At 41.4% G+C, this 14,211-nt stretch overlaps 1 protein-coding gene across 4 annotated transcripts in view; it reads left to right on the top strand.

Annotated features, from left to right (window-relative positions):
- Positions 1–2,650, top strand: part of LOC102689331 (glutamine-rich protein 2) — a 32,873-nt gene extending 30,223 nt beyond the window's left edge. For all 4 annotated transcript variants that reach the window (XM_069194461.1, XM_069194464.1, XM_069194462.1 and 1 more), the window contains 2 exons: positions 1,026–1,145; positions 2,408–2,650. In XM_069194461.1, coding sequence (XP_069050562.1) covers positions 1,026–1,145; positions 2,408–2,574 — 287 coding nt within the window. In that variant the 3' untranslated portion in view covers positions 2,575–2,650. The remainder of the gene's footprint in view (positions 1–1,025; positions 1,146–2,407) is intronic.
- Positions 2,651–14,211: the final 11,561 nt, after the last annotated feature.

The following is a 14,211-nucleotide window of genomic DNA, read 5'->3' as shown; positions in this document are numbered from 1 at the left end:
TTGAAAAAGGAGGACATGTGATTTGATATAATAAGTAATTGTGACCATGCCAATCCTGCAAAATATTTTAATTAATCTTGAGCACAGAATTTTTCTTTGAAGTGCTTCAGGATGGGTGATCCTAGGCATGCTGACAGATTGTTTTGATGTACTACAGTACAAGGGCTGAACTGAAATATAGACCCAAATAAAGGCTTTAGTTTATTAAGGGCCATTGTTATGCCAGAGGAGTGCTAAATCTGTAATTCCAGTCCAAAATCAGCTGGTGGGCAGCGCAGAGAGCTGAACAAACTGTTCAGTACAGGAAATATTTATACCTCAAGTACTGAATGTACTTGTCAGAGACTGCTGGTTGCTTCTGCAGGCTGAACTGTTCTGACAGTTCACCATAGTGGCACACTTGAGCTGTTATCAGCAGGCCATGTGGCTGACTGCCTGTAAGTGGGACAGGCAGTCCATCCCAAGAACCAACGGTAAAATACCTAAGGATGTTCACATATTTCACCTATTTGAAACATAAAATGTTATTAGATTTTAAATTAATGATCGCTGTAACCCAGTTTGCTCAGTATGAAACCTTCTCAAGATGATCATTTTACGTGTTGTATCTGTGCCTTCTTCACTTACTCCATCTGTATTTCCATCCTGCTGGCTAGCAGGGGACTTGAAGATTAAGAACCTCAGAGCAATATGTTGGCCTGCTCCAGGCACCGCTTTCGTTATGTAAACATATTAAAAAGCCTGTTGGTACTTGTTTGAGAATATTGTCATTAAAATAATGCAAAGCACCGTCTATGTGTTCCATTAACAAGGCCATGGAGAGCTACAGACCCGCAGGTTCCTTGAAATAGTAAATGAGATGAGGCATGGAGAAGCATGTTAACTCACACTACACTAAAAGCGGAGATGTACTGTATTCCATGCCATGGGTGAGAACCCAGTGGGAAAGATGGAAGGTGCTTTGGCATTCCAGAATGACGAACGACCCCCTCTCATCTGTGGCTGCTCTGACGTGGTTTTTGCAGGCAGCAACAGGAACAAAGACAGGGCTACCCGGTCACTGCCCCAAAAGCCCAGCACCCCCGAGATGAGCACTGGAGCCCCTTCCCGCCCCCAGAGTGCCAAGACCCAGCGCAGCCGCTCAGGTACTCTCAGCAGGGCCCGTGGGCCACCTCAATTTCACTGTCCCTCGAACGAGCCTCTGGCACGCTGATGTGCTGAAGGGACTGTCCCTAATGCAGAGAAGAAACCAACAAGCACGACATGGAACAGAAGAAATTGTCTGAAAGCATGGTCTCAAGCTGGTGGCTGGGTGGATGGTACACCAGCAGTAGATGACTAGACGGATGGTACAGCAGGAGCAGATGGCTGGGTGGGTGGATGGTGCACCAGGAGTAGATGGCTGGGTGGGTGGATGGTGCACCAGGAGTAGATGGCTGGGTGGGTGGATGGTGCACCAGGAGTAGATGGCTGGGTGGGTGGATGGTGCACCAGGAGTAGATGGCTGGGTGGGTGGATGGTGCACCAGGAGTAGATGGCTGGGTGGGTGGATGGTGCACCAGGAGTAGATGGCTGGGTGGGTGGATGGTGCACCAGGAGTAGATGGCTGGGTGGGTGGATGGTGCACCAGGAGTAGATGGCTGGGTGGGTGGATGGTACAGCAGGAGCAGATGGCTGGGTGGGTGGATGGTGCACCAGGAGTAGATGGCTGGGTGGGTGGATGGTACAGCAGGAGCAGATGGCTGGGTGGGTGGATGGTGCACCAGGAGTAGATGGCTGGGTGAGTTGTACACCAGGAGTAGATGACTAGACGGATGGTAGACCAGGAGTAAATATTACAATTATTGCAAGGTTGAGGAACATAATCAGCATTGCAATGTAAAAGATATTGTCTGTATTCTTTACCCAAACTGGCTTATGGATCCTAGTGCAATTGAATTACATGTAAAGGCAGTTACTTGCTGAGACAGGCTCTGACTACCTTGCTAGCCTGTATTGGATACAGTTATCCAGAAAATGGAGGGATGGATAATGCAACATAAACAAAAAGTCTAATAACTTAAATACAGCATAAATACTGCTCAAACATAATACAGAGGAGGAGAAAGGCAGATCTAGATATGCAACATAGTAGATAAGGAGAAATGATTACAGTTCAGCCCACTTGAACAGTAAGGCGTCTTGGAACACAGAGGTTGACAGCAGGTGCTTGCAGTGGGATCGTGTGCATGAGATAGGGTCATGTGCTTGTTAAGATAATAGAGGAGCAGTTGTTGAAAAACAAAACAGGTCAGAGAGATGGGAGAATGGAGCATCGTTTTATATGTTAACATTTTATAAAGAACAGCTGGTTGGAAAGGATCCATAATCACCCCTTTCTCTGCTCTTTCTGTCCTGGTCTAACCAGCCTCTGCGCGGTCATTCAGGGATCGGCCCATGTCCTCATTAGGCCGCCTGTCCCAGACCACCATTGTCCAGCACCCAACGCAGTCCACCAGTGAGAGGCAGGGGACCTTGGAGATCCGTATGGACCTCAACCAATCAGCAGAGGAGGAGCCATTGACAACAGTGTGATTGATAGAAGTGAGGAGCCCCACTACACAGCAAAGTTTTTTTTAACCTTTAAAATAAATATGTTGGCATGACAGTACGATGGATCTAATTTGTGGACTATTAGTGATTGTAAAAGGCATTACAGCAGGTTTTCTAATGTTGATGCCTATGTCACACTTCCATGGACTAGTAACAATAAGACCTTAATTCATATTGATATCCACTTTAAGAACTCAAATGATGTCATGTATTAGTGACATCGCAATACAAAAGCCAATTTTAAAAAATCTGTAACTTAGTGCTGTAGTTGCTATTCATCATGTGTTGACTGATAAGGTATTGGCCTGACTTGCAGTGACTCTCCCGGTAAAATAAGTAACAGCAATCAGTTGTTTTGCTGTTCTTACCTCTTGTTAGGATCAACAGCTGATCTGTGTTATTTACTTAATCTGGGAGATCCTGTGCAAACAAGGAAAACATTATTAGTAGGAATAATCAATAGGAGCAAAAAACTTCACAGGATTGAAAAGGAGGAAATGCAGAATGTTTTTGTTTTGCTCATTTTACGGGACACTACTGTGTGCTCATGCTTTCTTCCAGTTATTCAGGAACAGTATAATTTTTATAAAAACCTAAATCCCTCTGCTAAGAGCTTTACCGGGATCATGGCCAGTGGGCAGCTTAAGGTTAAACTGTGGTTCCCTGTTACACACAACAAGAATAGGAGAATAATAAGCAATCATTGCTTCCACTGTACACACAAGCACACTCACAGCTGTGTAAATACACAGAGTGATGGCCAGAGCAGGTATTTTATAACTGGGCCAGGGAACCCCCATATTACTCATCTTGTTGAGTCACTTGTACTGTGGTGTTCAGAAAAAGGGTACCAGTAACCGGAGTGTTTATGTTTGGGCAGTGACTGCTGTTTTCATGAAAACAAACGCAGTTGAAAAAGAGAGTGGGATTGCTCATTTGTGAAGTACAAGCTGGTGTGACCTCTAGACATAAAAAAGAAAGACTCGCACCCACACGTACTGCCCTCAAGACTCAAGTTGTGAATTCAGCCCCACATAGCTCTCTCGATTTGACCACGTCACTGTGCACTTAACAAATTGTTGTAAAACTGCGTGCTTTAGATTAAAACTAGATGAATAGTGCTTGTGTTTCTAATATAACTTATAGTTTTCTTATTTTTACATTTCAAAATGCTATTTGAGATGGCGTGTTGTGTAATACACGCACTGTGCCAAGTTTTCAGAGCACAGTGACCAGTGTGATTAATATGAACAGGAAAATTGCAGTGTATTGTAATTGAATGTCACACTATGTACAAAAACATTGCTGTGTGTGTGATTAAACAACCAGATCTTACTCACGCAGTTGCATCTAAATGCACTCATATGTAATAATGGTTTTTTGCTTTTTTGAAATCTGGAAACACTGAACCACTTTTCTTGTTATATTTTACGTATTTTGTCCTCACCTGTTGTAAATCCGCTTTAAGTTGAAGTCCTTCCATGATTTCCCCCCTTGTAGCTCACTGTCCTATCCAGTCCCCCCTATGAAACTTCACAGGATAACAGGTTTGTCCCTTTTCCACCAGCAGGACAGGCTGGTTGCTTTAGATCAAGGTTTATTGTGTAAAACAAGTAATGATTACTTATGTATTAAGACAATAGTGTATTTGTATAAGTGTTTAAGCACTTTAAAAACACAAAACTGTCAAATTCCAAAAATGATCCCCGACACATTCAATTGGACACACAAAAATAATGAAATTGTCTTTTTGGATCACTGGATCTGTACTATTGGTCATCATACCCTATTTACTATGTACAATTGGGCACTATCATGCCCGCCATAATAGGAAAGGGTAAGCTACCTTATAGTGCTTGTTTGTGCTCTAGTTTGTGCTTGTGTGTTGCATACTGTACATACAGTACTCTCATTATTTTAGAGCTGCATTTTTTAACTATTTTAATGGATACACCACCTTTCCACCTGAGATTATTGAAGAAGGGTCAGCCATAGTTTTCTCATGGTTGTTTCTGAGTATTATCTAGTGTAGTAATTTTAAACACAGACAAGGCAAACCATCAACAGTTTTAAAAAAAGTACCAGTTTAATGCAAAAATACATGTTCTGTAATATATATTATATACAATATATAATATTGTGTACACACAAAAGTGTATGGCCTCAATTACATTGAATTATATAATATCACAGCAGCACAGTGACACAGTGGTTAGGATTGCCTCACAGTGCTACGGCCCTGAGATCAAATCCAGACCTGCAGAAATTGCTGTACTGTCTGCATGGAGTTTGTATGTTCTCTCTATGTTTGCGGGGGTTTCCTCCCACAGTCCAAAAAGATACATTTTAGGTGAATTGGCTTCTGGAAGAACTGGTCCTGGTGTGAGTGTGTCTGTCCAGCTCTGTCCAACTTTGTATGAAGTGGTTGAGAAATGGATGGATGAATGTATAATACACTGTATTTTAGGGATTAAAGAGGTTTCAAAGAAACTGGTTTCAAAATACACCTCCCAAAAATGCTTAGTTGACTTATTGCATATGACAAAAAAAAGCAAAATCAGAGAAAAGCATTGAGTTGACCTTGTTCGTTGGATTGCCAAGTAGCTTCTTGATCTAAAAGTCTTATCAACCCTGGAAGAAACCCTGGTTTCTCTGGAAGAGTATCTAGACATCAGCTTCTGTGTCTATGGCTGAACGTTTGTGTTATACGCCCACAACTACTGTATCTGTGCAAGGGAGTGCCTCCTGTTTCTGAGGCCTATACATAATGCCTACACTTGTCCTTGTTCCATTTATGAGCTTTTGAGGTAGACTGTGCATCAGACCTTGTCACAGCTTTTGTAGGAATTTGTATGTTTAATTAAATCCCAAGGTTTTTTTTTCCAACATCTGTGAGCTTTCACAAAATCCCTGGAATCACTTGAAGCAACAGGGCACAGTGCTACAGTGTGGGGCAGAAAAGGTCAGGAATAGAGGAAACTCTCTGACCATTAGTGTTCTGGGATAAAGGCTGTCTTCTGAATTGTCTGATTCATCAAAGGGCTGATTGGTACTGTATGTGACATTCTTTGTATAAGCACTGCAGTAAAGCTGTAAAGTTGCTGTTCAGTTTTAGACCTGTTACCTTGGTAAGAAACCTGCTGCTGTCAGGTCAATATTCCGCCTACTCTCCTAAGTGGGATAAAGCCAGGTACTTTCAGTTGAAAGTATTCAGTAGCATATGAAGCTTGGCAGAAAAAAAACGTAACAACATTCCACAACCGGCTGGGTTTCATTGAGGGCTCTTGCTTTTCCTTTAATTTTCAAATGTGATCTCTTTGTCCACATTCCACTGTGCAATTTTCTGCTTTTCAGAATAAGAAATGTTCCACCATTATCAACCATCGCAGGCTGATGTTTAAGGCCTTTGTTATTATTTTTGGTAGAAACCCAGAATTCAAAACCTTTTTATGCTGCACAACAACCACTTTAAAAAAAGTCAAATATATGTTCATTTGCAAGAAAAAGTGACATTTTGGAATGTTGATATTGTGCTTAGCAATATATAGTATATTTTTTAATTCAGTGGAATGTTTCAAATGAAAACAAACATAATGTCTGGGGCTGTCCTTTGTTTAATGCACTGTGGTAATAAAAAATAATTTAAAGCATTTTATAACTGGTACTGCTTTTTTCTAATTATTATTTCTTATAACTGGAGTGGCAGATGGCGCACTGGTTGGCATTGCTGCCTGGGTTCACTTCTGTTGTCTGCAAGGAGTTTGTATGTTCTCCCTGTGTTTGTGTGGGTTTTCTCTCACAGTCCAAAGATGTACTGGTGGGGTAACTGGCTTCTGGAAAAAGTTGTCCTGGTGGGAGTGTATCCGTGTCTGTGTCTGTATAAGGTCTTGTTCCTGGAACGTAAGGTCTGTAAGGTCTTTTTCCTGGAAGTCCATCGCAGGGCAGACAGACAAAAACACAGACAGGCACACACTCACAGCAGGGTGAATTTTCCCAGAGACCAATTCCCCTGCCAGCGGGTTTTTGGACTGTGGGAGGAAACCAGAGCACCCAGAGGAAACCCAAACAAACATGGAGTTAATATACAAACGCCACGCACTATTTTGAAAATGACTAAAAAAAGTTTTTGAAAATGCTTCACAATTACACATAACAAATCAATCAGGGGGTAACACTAGAGCAGTGTCACAGAACGAGTCAAATCTAAAACCGATGTGATTCTAAATTCTCAGTCTGTTAATATGGGTAGTCTAGGATGACTCTTCTTTTTCACACTGTGTGTGATAGCTCCTATTGTTATTATTATTAAAATATTGAGGTCTATATATGAGGCTTTCCCCTCTAAATTTCCTAATTTCTTTTGCAGGATCTGTAACCACCTCACACATTTTCTGGAGGCGTTTTGATTTGTTGCCAGCACTTCATTCTTTTATCGTGTTTTCCCTTGATGTTGTTTCTTAGATCTGGGTACAAGAGGAAAGCTGTTTAGTTTTGTTCCTCCAGATGGGCTCAACTGTATTTAGTCAAATGGTTTAATGATGTATTCTCACCTATTGATCAAACTGCCATCAGTCAATCACACAGCCAACAATCACCTTCAATTCAGCTCAGACTTACCTGTTTAAACTGGTGGTATAGAAGGTTCTAATCACACAAACCTCTTCTTTGGTTCTCTTGCTTTACAGTACATCAGAGTACACAATGTAAACATCCATCCATTTTATAATCGCCTCTTGCAATTCAGGATCGCAGGAGAGCCGGAGCCAGTCCTGGCAAGCAGGCGCAAGGCAGGATCCACCCTGGAGGGCTCACACAAGCACAGGCGGGCACACACTCACACCAGGATCAGTTTTCCCAGAAGCCAATTAACCTACCACTGTCTTTTTGCACTGTTGGGGGAAACCTATATTCCACCTATAGGAAACCCCATTGAAGATGGGGAGAACATACAAACTCAATGCAGATAGCAAACCAGGTCTGGAATTGGGAGGCAGCAATGCTAACCACTGTCACTGTGCCATCGTGCAACTTTCAACTGCAACAGATTCACAATATTACTTTGAGGAAAATGGACAGAAATGTTACTGAACAGATAGGACATCAGCAAATTCATTATGCTGTGTAAGATTTGTCATCTACAGGACCTCTACTGCAAAAGTCACAAACTTGTAATGCAGGTTGCTATTGTTATAAGCAATACCGTATCTGTGACGCATGCTTTGCAGATGCTGTCTTGGATGCTCCCCATTTTTCTTCTATTGGATAAGCTTGAGGCTTAGCTCTGATCTCTGAGCTAAGGTGAGGCACATTGTCTCAGATCATTCCACCAAGTCAATGTCTGGTGACTGGGGCATCCATGGAGTAACTGTCACATACTCATCTCTACAAGCCCATTAGGATTTTAGCCTATCCATGATTGATGAGTGATCCTCCTGAACTGGTGCCACATCAGGATGAGGTCCAAACACGTGAGTAATGTTGTGTCTTGCAGTCTGGTTGCCGTCATTCTCTACAAGTGGAACTGTATAGAAACTCCCACACTTGCTAAGCCATCTCACCTGGATGATGATGATCGATCTTGAATCAGTGTACATACTTGTGGTATGTAGCCTATTCTGTAGCCTATTCATGATGGGTTGTGTGCCTTGCTAGGTTTCAAATTCATGGCTGTGAACATCCCAGACAGTGAGTGACATGTCATCATCTTAGGTCAGTCTCCAACATATAGGTGACGAGAGGGTGTTCTCTTGATAAGTAGACCATATTGGTTCCCTTCTGTGTTTTTTTTACCCTTGATTTTCACCATTCTTGATATTCATCAGGTTCATTACCTCATGCCCTCAGCTTAGTTAACTCCCTCACTAATGAGGTGATTCAGTGATTATGCAACAATGTCATGCAAGTGTAATGTGGTCAATTGTGAATGGTCAATTAATCAATACATCCATCGTATTTTCTGGTGGGTAGCTGCATCAGCATGTGTAGGCTGCAAAGGAAAAAGTAAACGTTTATTCCATGCTGAAAAGAGAAGAAGGGAAACAACATTTTGGCTGTGGAGCCTTCTTTGGGTGGGTGTAACACCCTAAGAAGGCCCCAAAGCCGAAATGTTGTGTTTCCTTTCTTCTCTTTTCATCCTATTTTCTAACCATTTTATCCAATACAGGATCATGGAGAAGCCAGAGCCTTTTCTCCTTAAGCCTTTCAAGCAATAGGCACAAGGTAGCATATGTCCTGGATGGGTTGCCAGTCTATCACTGTGGTCAATTAATCAAGATGCCAAAATGTAATCAATATCCAAAAAGATCTGTACTTTAACTATCAAAATCGTACATGCTTTGAGTGATATGTTTCTTCTGATGTTCAGCTGCAGTCACACAGCGGAAGTATTTTGGCTTTCTTGGTAAGCCCATAAATATATACTCAATACACAAGAGACTCCAGACGTATTTTGACCTGGAGCTGCTTTATGTTTTGACTGTTGATTTTTTCATGCTCTTGCCAAGTAAGACAGACAGACATCTCGGGTGACTGCAATCCTCTTACATCAACAACAACAAAAATGAAATGATATTTATGCTGCAGAAAAAAAGTCCCAAGACAAGAAGCAAAGAGTCATGTGAATTACGAGGACAGACTGAAAGAGATCAGTGTTTTATCAGGAGATTTCACTGGCACATTCTATAGTTTCATAAGACAACAAGGTCACCCATATCAGTTGTTTCAAATTATGCTCTGCAAGCACAAGATAAAGGCAAAACTGCAAAAATCAGTTTCATGCTAATACTAGAAAAGCCTTTTTTGACTGAGTTTTGAACATATTGGGCAGATCGGGTATGAGATAGAGTGGTTAGGAAATGGGGGCAGCACGTAGGCACAGTGGTTAGTATTGCTACCTCACACTGCTGTGGCCCAAGGTTCAATTCCAGACCTGGGGTACTGTCTGTGTGGAGTTTATATGTTCTCTCTCAGTGGCCGTTGGTTTCCTCTGGGCACTCTGGTGTCCTCCCACAGTCCAAAGACTTGCTGATTGATTAATTGGCTTCTAGGAAAAGCTGGTCCTGGAGTGAGTGTGTGCTTGTGTGTGTGTGTGATAGACTGACGTGCCCAGGGTGCACCATGCCTTGTGCCCAGTGCTTGCTGGGATGGACTCCAGCTTCCTCACGACCTCGTACTGTATGTGACGAAGCCATTCGAAAATGGATGGATTGTTAGGTCAGGCGTTACCAGTCCTGATCCTGGAGGACCACAGGTTTTCCTTCCAGATGAACTTAGTCACATATTTGAAACATCAATTGAACTAAAAGCTTGCTTGAGTGAAATATTTGCAACTTTTTTTTTCCTACTCAAAAGTCCCATTTTATTTTACTCATGAAATGCACAATAAAAGGCCAACCTCCTGCAGGTTTAAGAGCTGAAAACAGTCACACAGTTTGAATTAGTCCTATAAGTAAGTCTGTTAAGGTTTCAATTGGGTGACAGAGTGCCGGACTGGAACACAAACCAGGTGTGTGGGCCTCTGGGACAAGGTGTAGGATCTAGACTGTGTCATTGTGAGGTGGTTAAGCTGCGATCTTGTTAAACTAAATTTTGGAGCTGAGGGGTTTATCACATTGTGTAGTAAAAGGGAAAAAGTGCCTATGGGCTGATTGACATATTGTCATCACAAGGTTTCCTGATGTTCTTCACATTCTGTCTCTGTGATACACTCTTAATGATAAGTACCAATGAATGCACAGTTCCAATCACACTTCCAATATATCTTTCCCTTGCTTGCTCGACCATATGGCCTAATCAAAACAGAACAGTGTGTACTTTCACTTTGTTTTCCTCTCCAGTGGTGCTGTCAAAGTGCAGTGAAGCTCAGTGCTGCCTGGAGATACAGGGCAAGATGGAGGTGGGTGACATAACTGCTGTGACTGAGGAAGCCCTTCAAAGTCAAGTGACTTGACTTTCGACAAGGGAAATCTGAGCAAGTGAAGTAAAGGGACTTAGATTTCAAAAGGTGGTTATAACCTCCTGTGAGTGATAGTTGCTTATTTTAGTCAAATGTTACATCACTATGAATAGATTGTAATAACTATGCTATGACCCAGATAAAAGCTGGGCAGCCTTTTTTTAGTTTCTGGAGGGTCAAAATATTCCCTAAAAATAAAGAGATTTTACTTCAGTTATGGGTCATGTTCTTTTTTTAGTGTTACACTTGTGAATAGTACAGATCGTGGCCCTAATTGTGTACTTTTTAAAAGACACTTGAAAAAGAACATCAGCTTGGTTTTGACTTCCTCTTTCTGAGAAACCAAGTGCGAGAGGGTTTATTAGAAAAGGTTTGGTTTCCTGATATGGGGGTATTCCCAGAAAGCTTTTTAAAGTTCAGCACTATTTTTTTGAGATAGGCAAAACAGTCTCTATAATTGCAGTAGAATAGTTGCAGATGTTGTAGTTTCCCCAGGTTCATCTGGAACTGATACAAACCTACTGATGGTAATTTTCTAAAGTTTGAAAACAGCATCTGTAGGTGCTTTGATAGGCTTCTCTTTCTGTTTCTCTTTCAGCAAAATTTTAACCACAGCAAATCCACCTGTGGGGCACTCACTCAATAAATGAGGAACAGACATTGTTTTGGGGGACTATATTGTTTTCCCACACTCATCCCCTTCTAGGATTCAATTCCAACCATTTCAGTAGTCTGGTGAATTCTAATTAATGTTATGAGACAGACATTTACTAGTGTAACATGTTTAAAATGGACTGTAACTCACCTGGTGTGGCATGGTGGCGCAAAAGTAACATTGCTGCCTTGCCGCACTGTGGCCCTGGGCCTGGTTCCTGGCGTGCTGTCTGTGTGGAGTATGCATGTTCTCCCTCTGTTCACATGGGTTTGCTCTGATTTCCTCCCACAGTCCAAAGACATACTGGCAATGTACTGGCTACAGGGAAAACCGACCCTGGTATTAGTCTGTGTGGGTTTGTATCTGTGTGTGTCCTGTAGTTGGCGTCCTGTCCAGGCTCTATCCTGCCTTACGCCCGTTGCTTGCCAGGATAGGCTCTGACTCCCTTATGACCCTGTATTGGATAAAGTGATTAGAACATTGATGGATGTAACTCTCCTGGCTGAGGGAAACCCAACCTGCGCATGTTTACAGGAGCTTCATTAAATTAAGTATATTACAGTACCCAAGTAGCTCAAGCACTCAAAGTCTCTATTCAGACCATGGGTATGGACATACAATGCAAAAGCCAGTGGCTTGAATGTTAGGCTTCCACCAGTGGGGTACTACAATTGGCTCAGCAGAGTGGGTTGAGTTTGACATTGGAGACAGTGTCAAACGCAATGTCTTTTGACTCCTTTGTAGTTAAAGCTGTGTTAACTCCAACTGTGTAAGGAGTTATTTCATTCTACAAAGATGACTGAAATTTGATTGATTCCTTCAAGCCAGAGAATCAAAAGTAAAATACCAAAAGAAGGAAAATTATTTGATTTAAAACACACACAAACAGCATTCATGATCTGGAAAGGATGATGAGATATGGGTTGCTGGCCAATCATTTCCTGTGACGTGAAGCAATACTCTTGGGAATATTCTAAATGTTGCATTCAAAATTATTAAATTCCCTAGCTGACAGGGACCAGAGTGCTGCCATGTAGTTCCTGAAAAAAGTTTATGAACCCTCTAGGTTGTATATTTTATGTATGTTATCTTACTTTGAATATTTTAGACCTAAAACATAATTAGCCCAAACGCAGTCCTTGTTTACTTAGTACCCAGTTACTCTACCACCAGATTCTAGTTATCCCCTCAATTGTGCAACATAGACTACAACTTCAGCTACACTGAACTTATTCATTTTTTTTCTACATCATACATCATTACATCACACAGAAAATACTGAATTGGTCGATATAAACCCTTTTGGCTATTTAAGAAAAGACCACTGTTGCTTAAAGAAGGATAAGAAATGGCGATTTCCATAATTATATCAGGGATTCACATTTTCTTGGCACTGTGCATGTTCCAAAATCATACACAACCCCCTAAATATCAACGTCATGTTCTGATATAGAGCTTTTAACTTGGCTTGAAGACTTTTGGAAAGACTTCAGAACAGTGTTGAGAAACTATGGAGAAAAGTTGAGTAATAGGTCTACAGTGCACAGCTTCACAGAAAGACCTAAATATTAAAAACAGAAAAGAATGAAAATAATATAAATATAATTTACATAAATTACACATTAAATTGACTTAGTACAATTTTACTATTAGTGAAGAAAAACACTGTACTGTTGCAATTCAGGGTACCTGCTCAGCTGTATTAAGCAGATTTTAAAAAATTGTTTGATGTAATTTAAAGGTCAGGCATTTTGTTGTCAAAGGTCCCATTACAATAGCCCTGCTCACAAACTGTAGCAACAGGTGGCCCTGAAGAAGAAAGATTACAGAGAGGTAACCCTTCTGCCCTTTAATAAATAGATTTCATCTAGTGGTTTCTTGAAACAAACCAGGGTATTGGCTTCAAAAACATGGCTGGGTAGCTTCTTCCATATTGTCACAGGATGGATAACTACTCATTGGAAGAACCTGTTGAATGAGTCACAGCTGCTCTTAATGAGTAATTTAGCACATGGCTTTGCATGTGAAGGAGAGGAGCTGGTTTCAAAGGCTCCGTGTGGGATTAGTCTGCATCTAGGCTACAGCATGAAAAAAGGTAGAGGAGATTCTGTGAAGACGTGTTCAATACTGAGTTCTAGGACTGTAAGTGTAGGATTGTGAAGAAAAAAAGATTCAAAGGTGATTATTGAGTAGTTTGTCAGCCTCAATAAGGCGGTAGTGGGCTGCAGAGAATCAGAGTGGGCCAGTTGACCAGGGCTACCTAAGGCATTAGTGTTGAAGACTTAGGCATTGCTTATTAGTGTAGAAGTGCATTGTTCACTTGGCAATGAGAGCAATCAGACTATCAGTGTGGGCTGGGTCTTGACTACTTTCTGGCTTTAATGTCGGCAGATAAGTAATTGTGGATGGTAGAGAGAACTTTTAAACCAGCTGCTGCAGTCAGGGGCATGACTCCTTTCCATGAGAATGCTGGCCCTGGCCAAACTGGATCCGCCACTACACATACTTATGGGGGAAATAGCTGAACAAGCTTGCTTAAGAAGAGATGAGAAATCGTTGAAAGGATTTTATTACTGTGAAGGTAGAGAACTGGTGTTAAAGTTTAAGACAAGCTCCAAGCTCTGTATAAAAGTGACAATTCAGTGAATACTGCAAATTGATGACTTTCACGCACTGACTCCATTTCTCCTTCTCATGTTAACTTAATGATTGAGAAGAAATTCTATACATCTACTGACGATAACCGAGTGAAAGGCTTTCCCAACAGTGTTGCTTGTTATATACTGGGAGTACTGCTGTTGTTGCCCCTTAGTGTAAAGAAGTGCCTCTTGTTCTTGGTTGCAGCTGTGCTTAGCTTCCATGTGTGCCCTCTGTTGTCCCTCACTCTTTGTTCTGAAATAAGGTTTAAAAATGTCAGGAAGGCTGGTGAGTGAGTAGATGGATTGAAAACACTATTTATTAGGCCATTGTTTCCTAATAAATCAATTACACAGGATAAAATACCAGTTTA

This window comes from Lepisosteus oculatus, chromosome 9 (assembly GCF_040954835.1).
Source record: "Lepisosteus oculatus isolate fLepOcu1 chromosome 9, fLepOcu1.hap2, whole genome shotgun sequence".
In the NCBI taxonomy this organism is placed as follows: Eukaryota; Metazoa; Chordata; class Actinopteri; order Semionotiformes; family Lepisosteidae; genus Lepisosteus; species Lepisosteus oculatus.
Note: the sequence above shows the minus strand (reverse complement) of the source record. Positions and strands in the feature narration are given on the sequence as shown.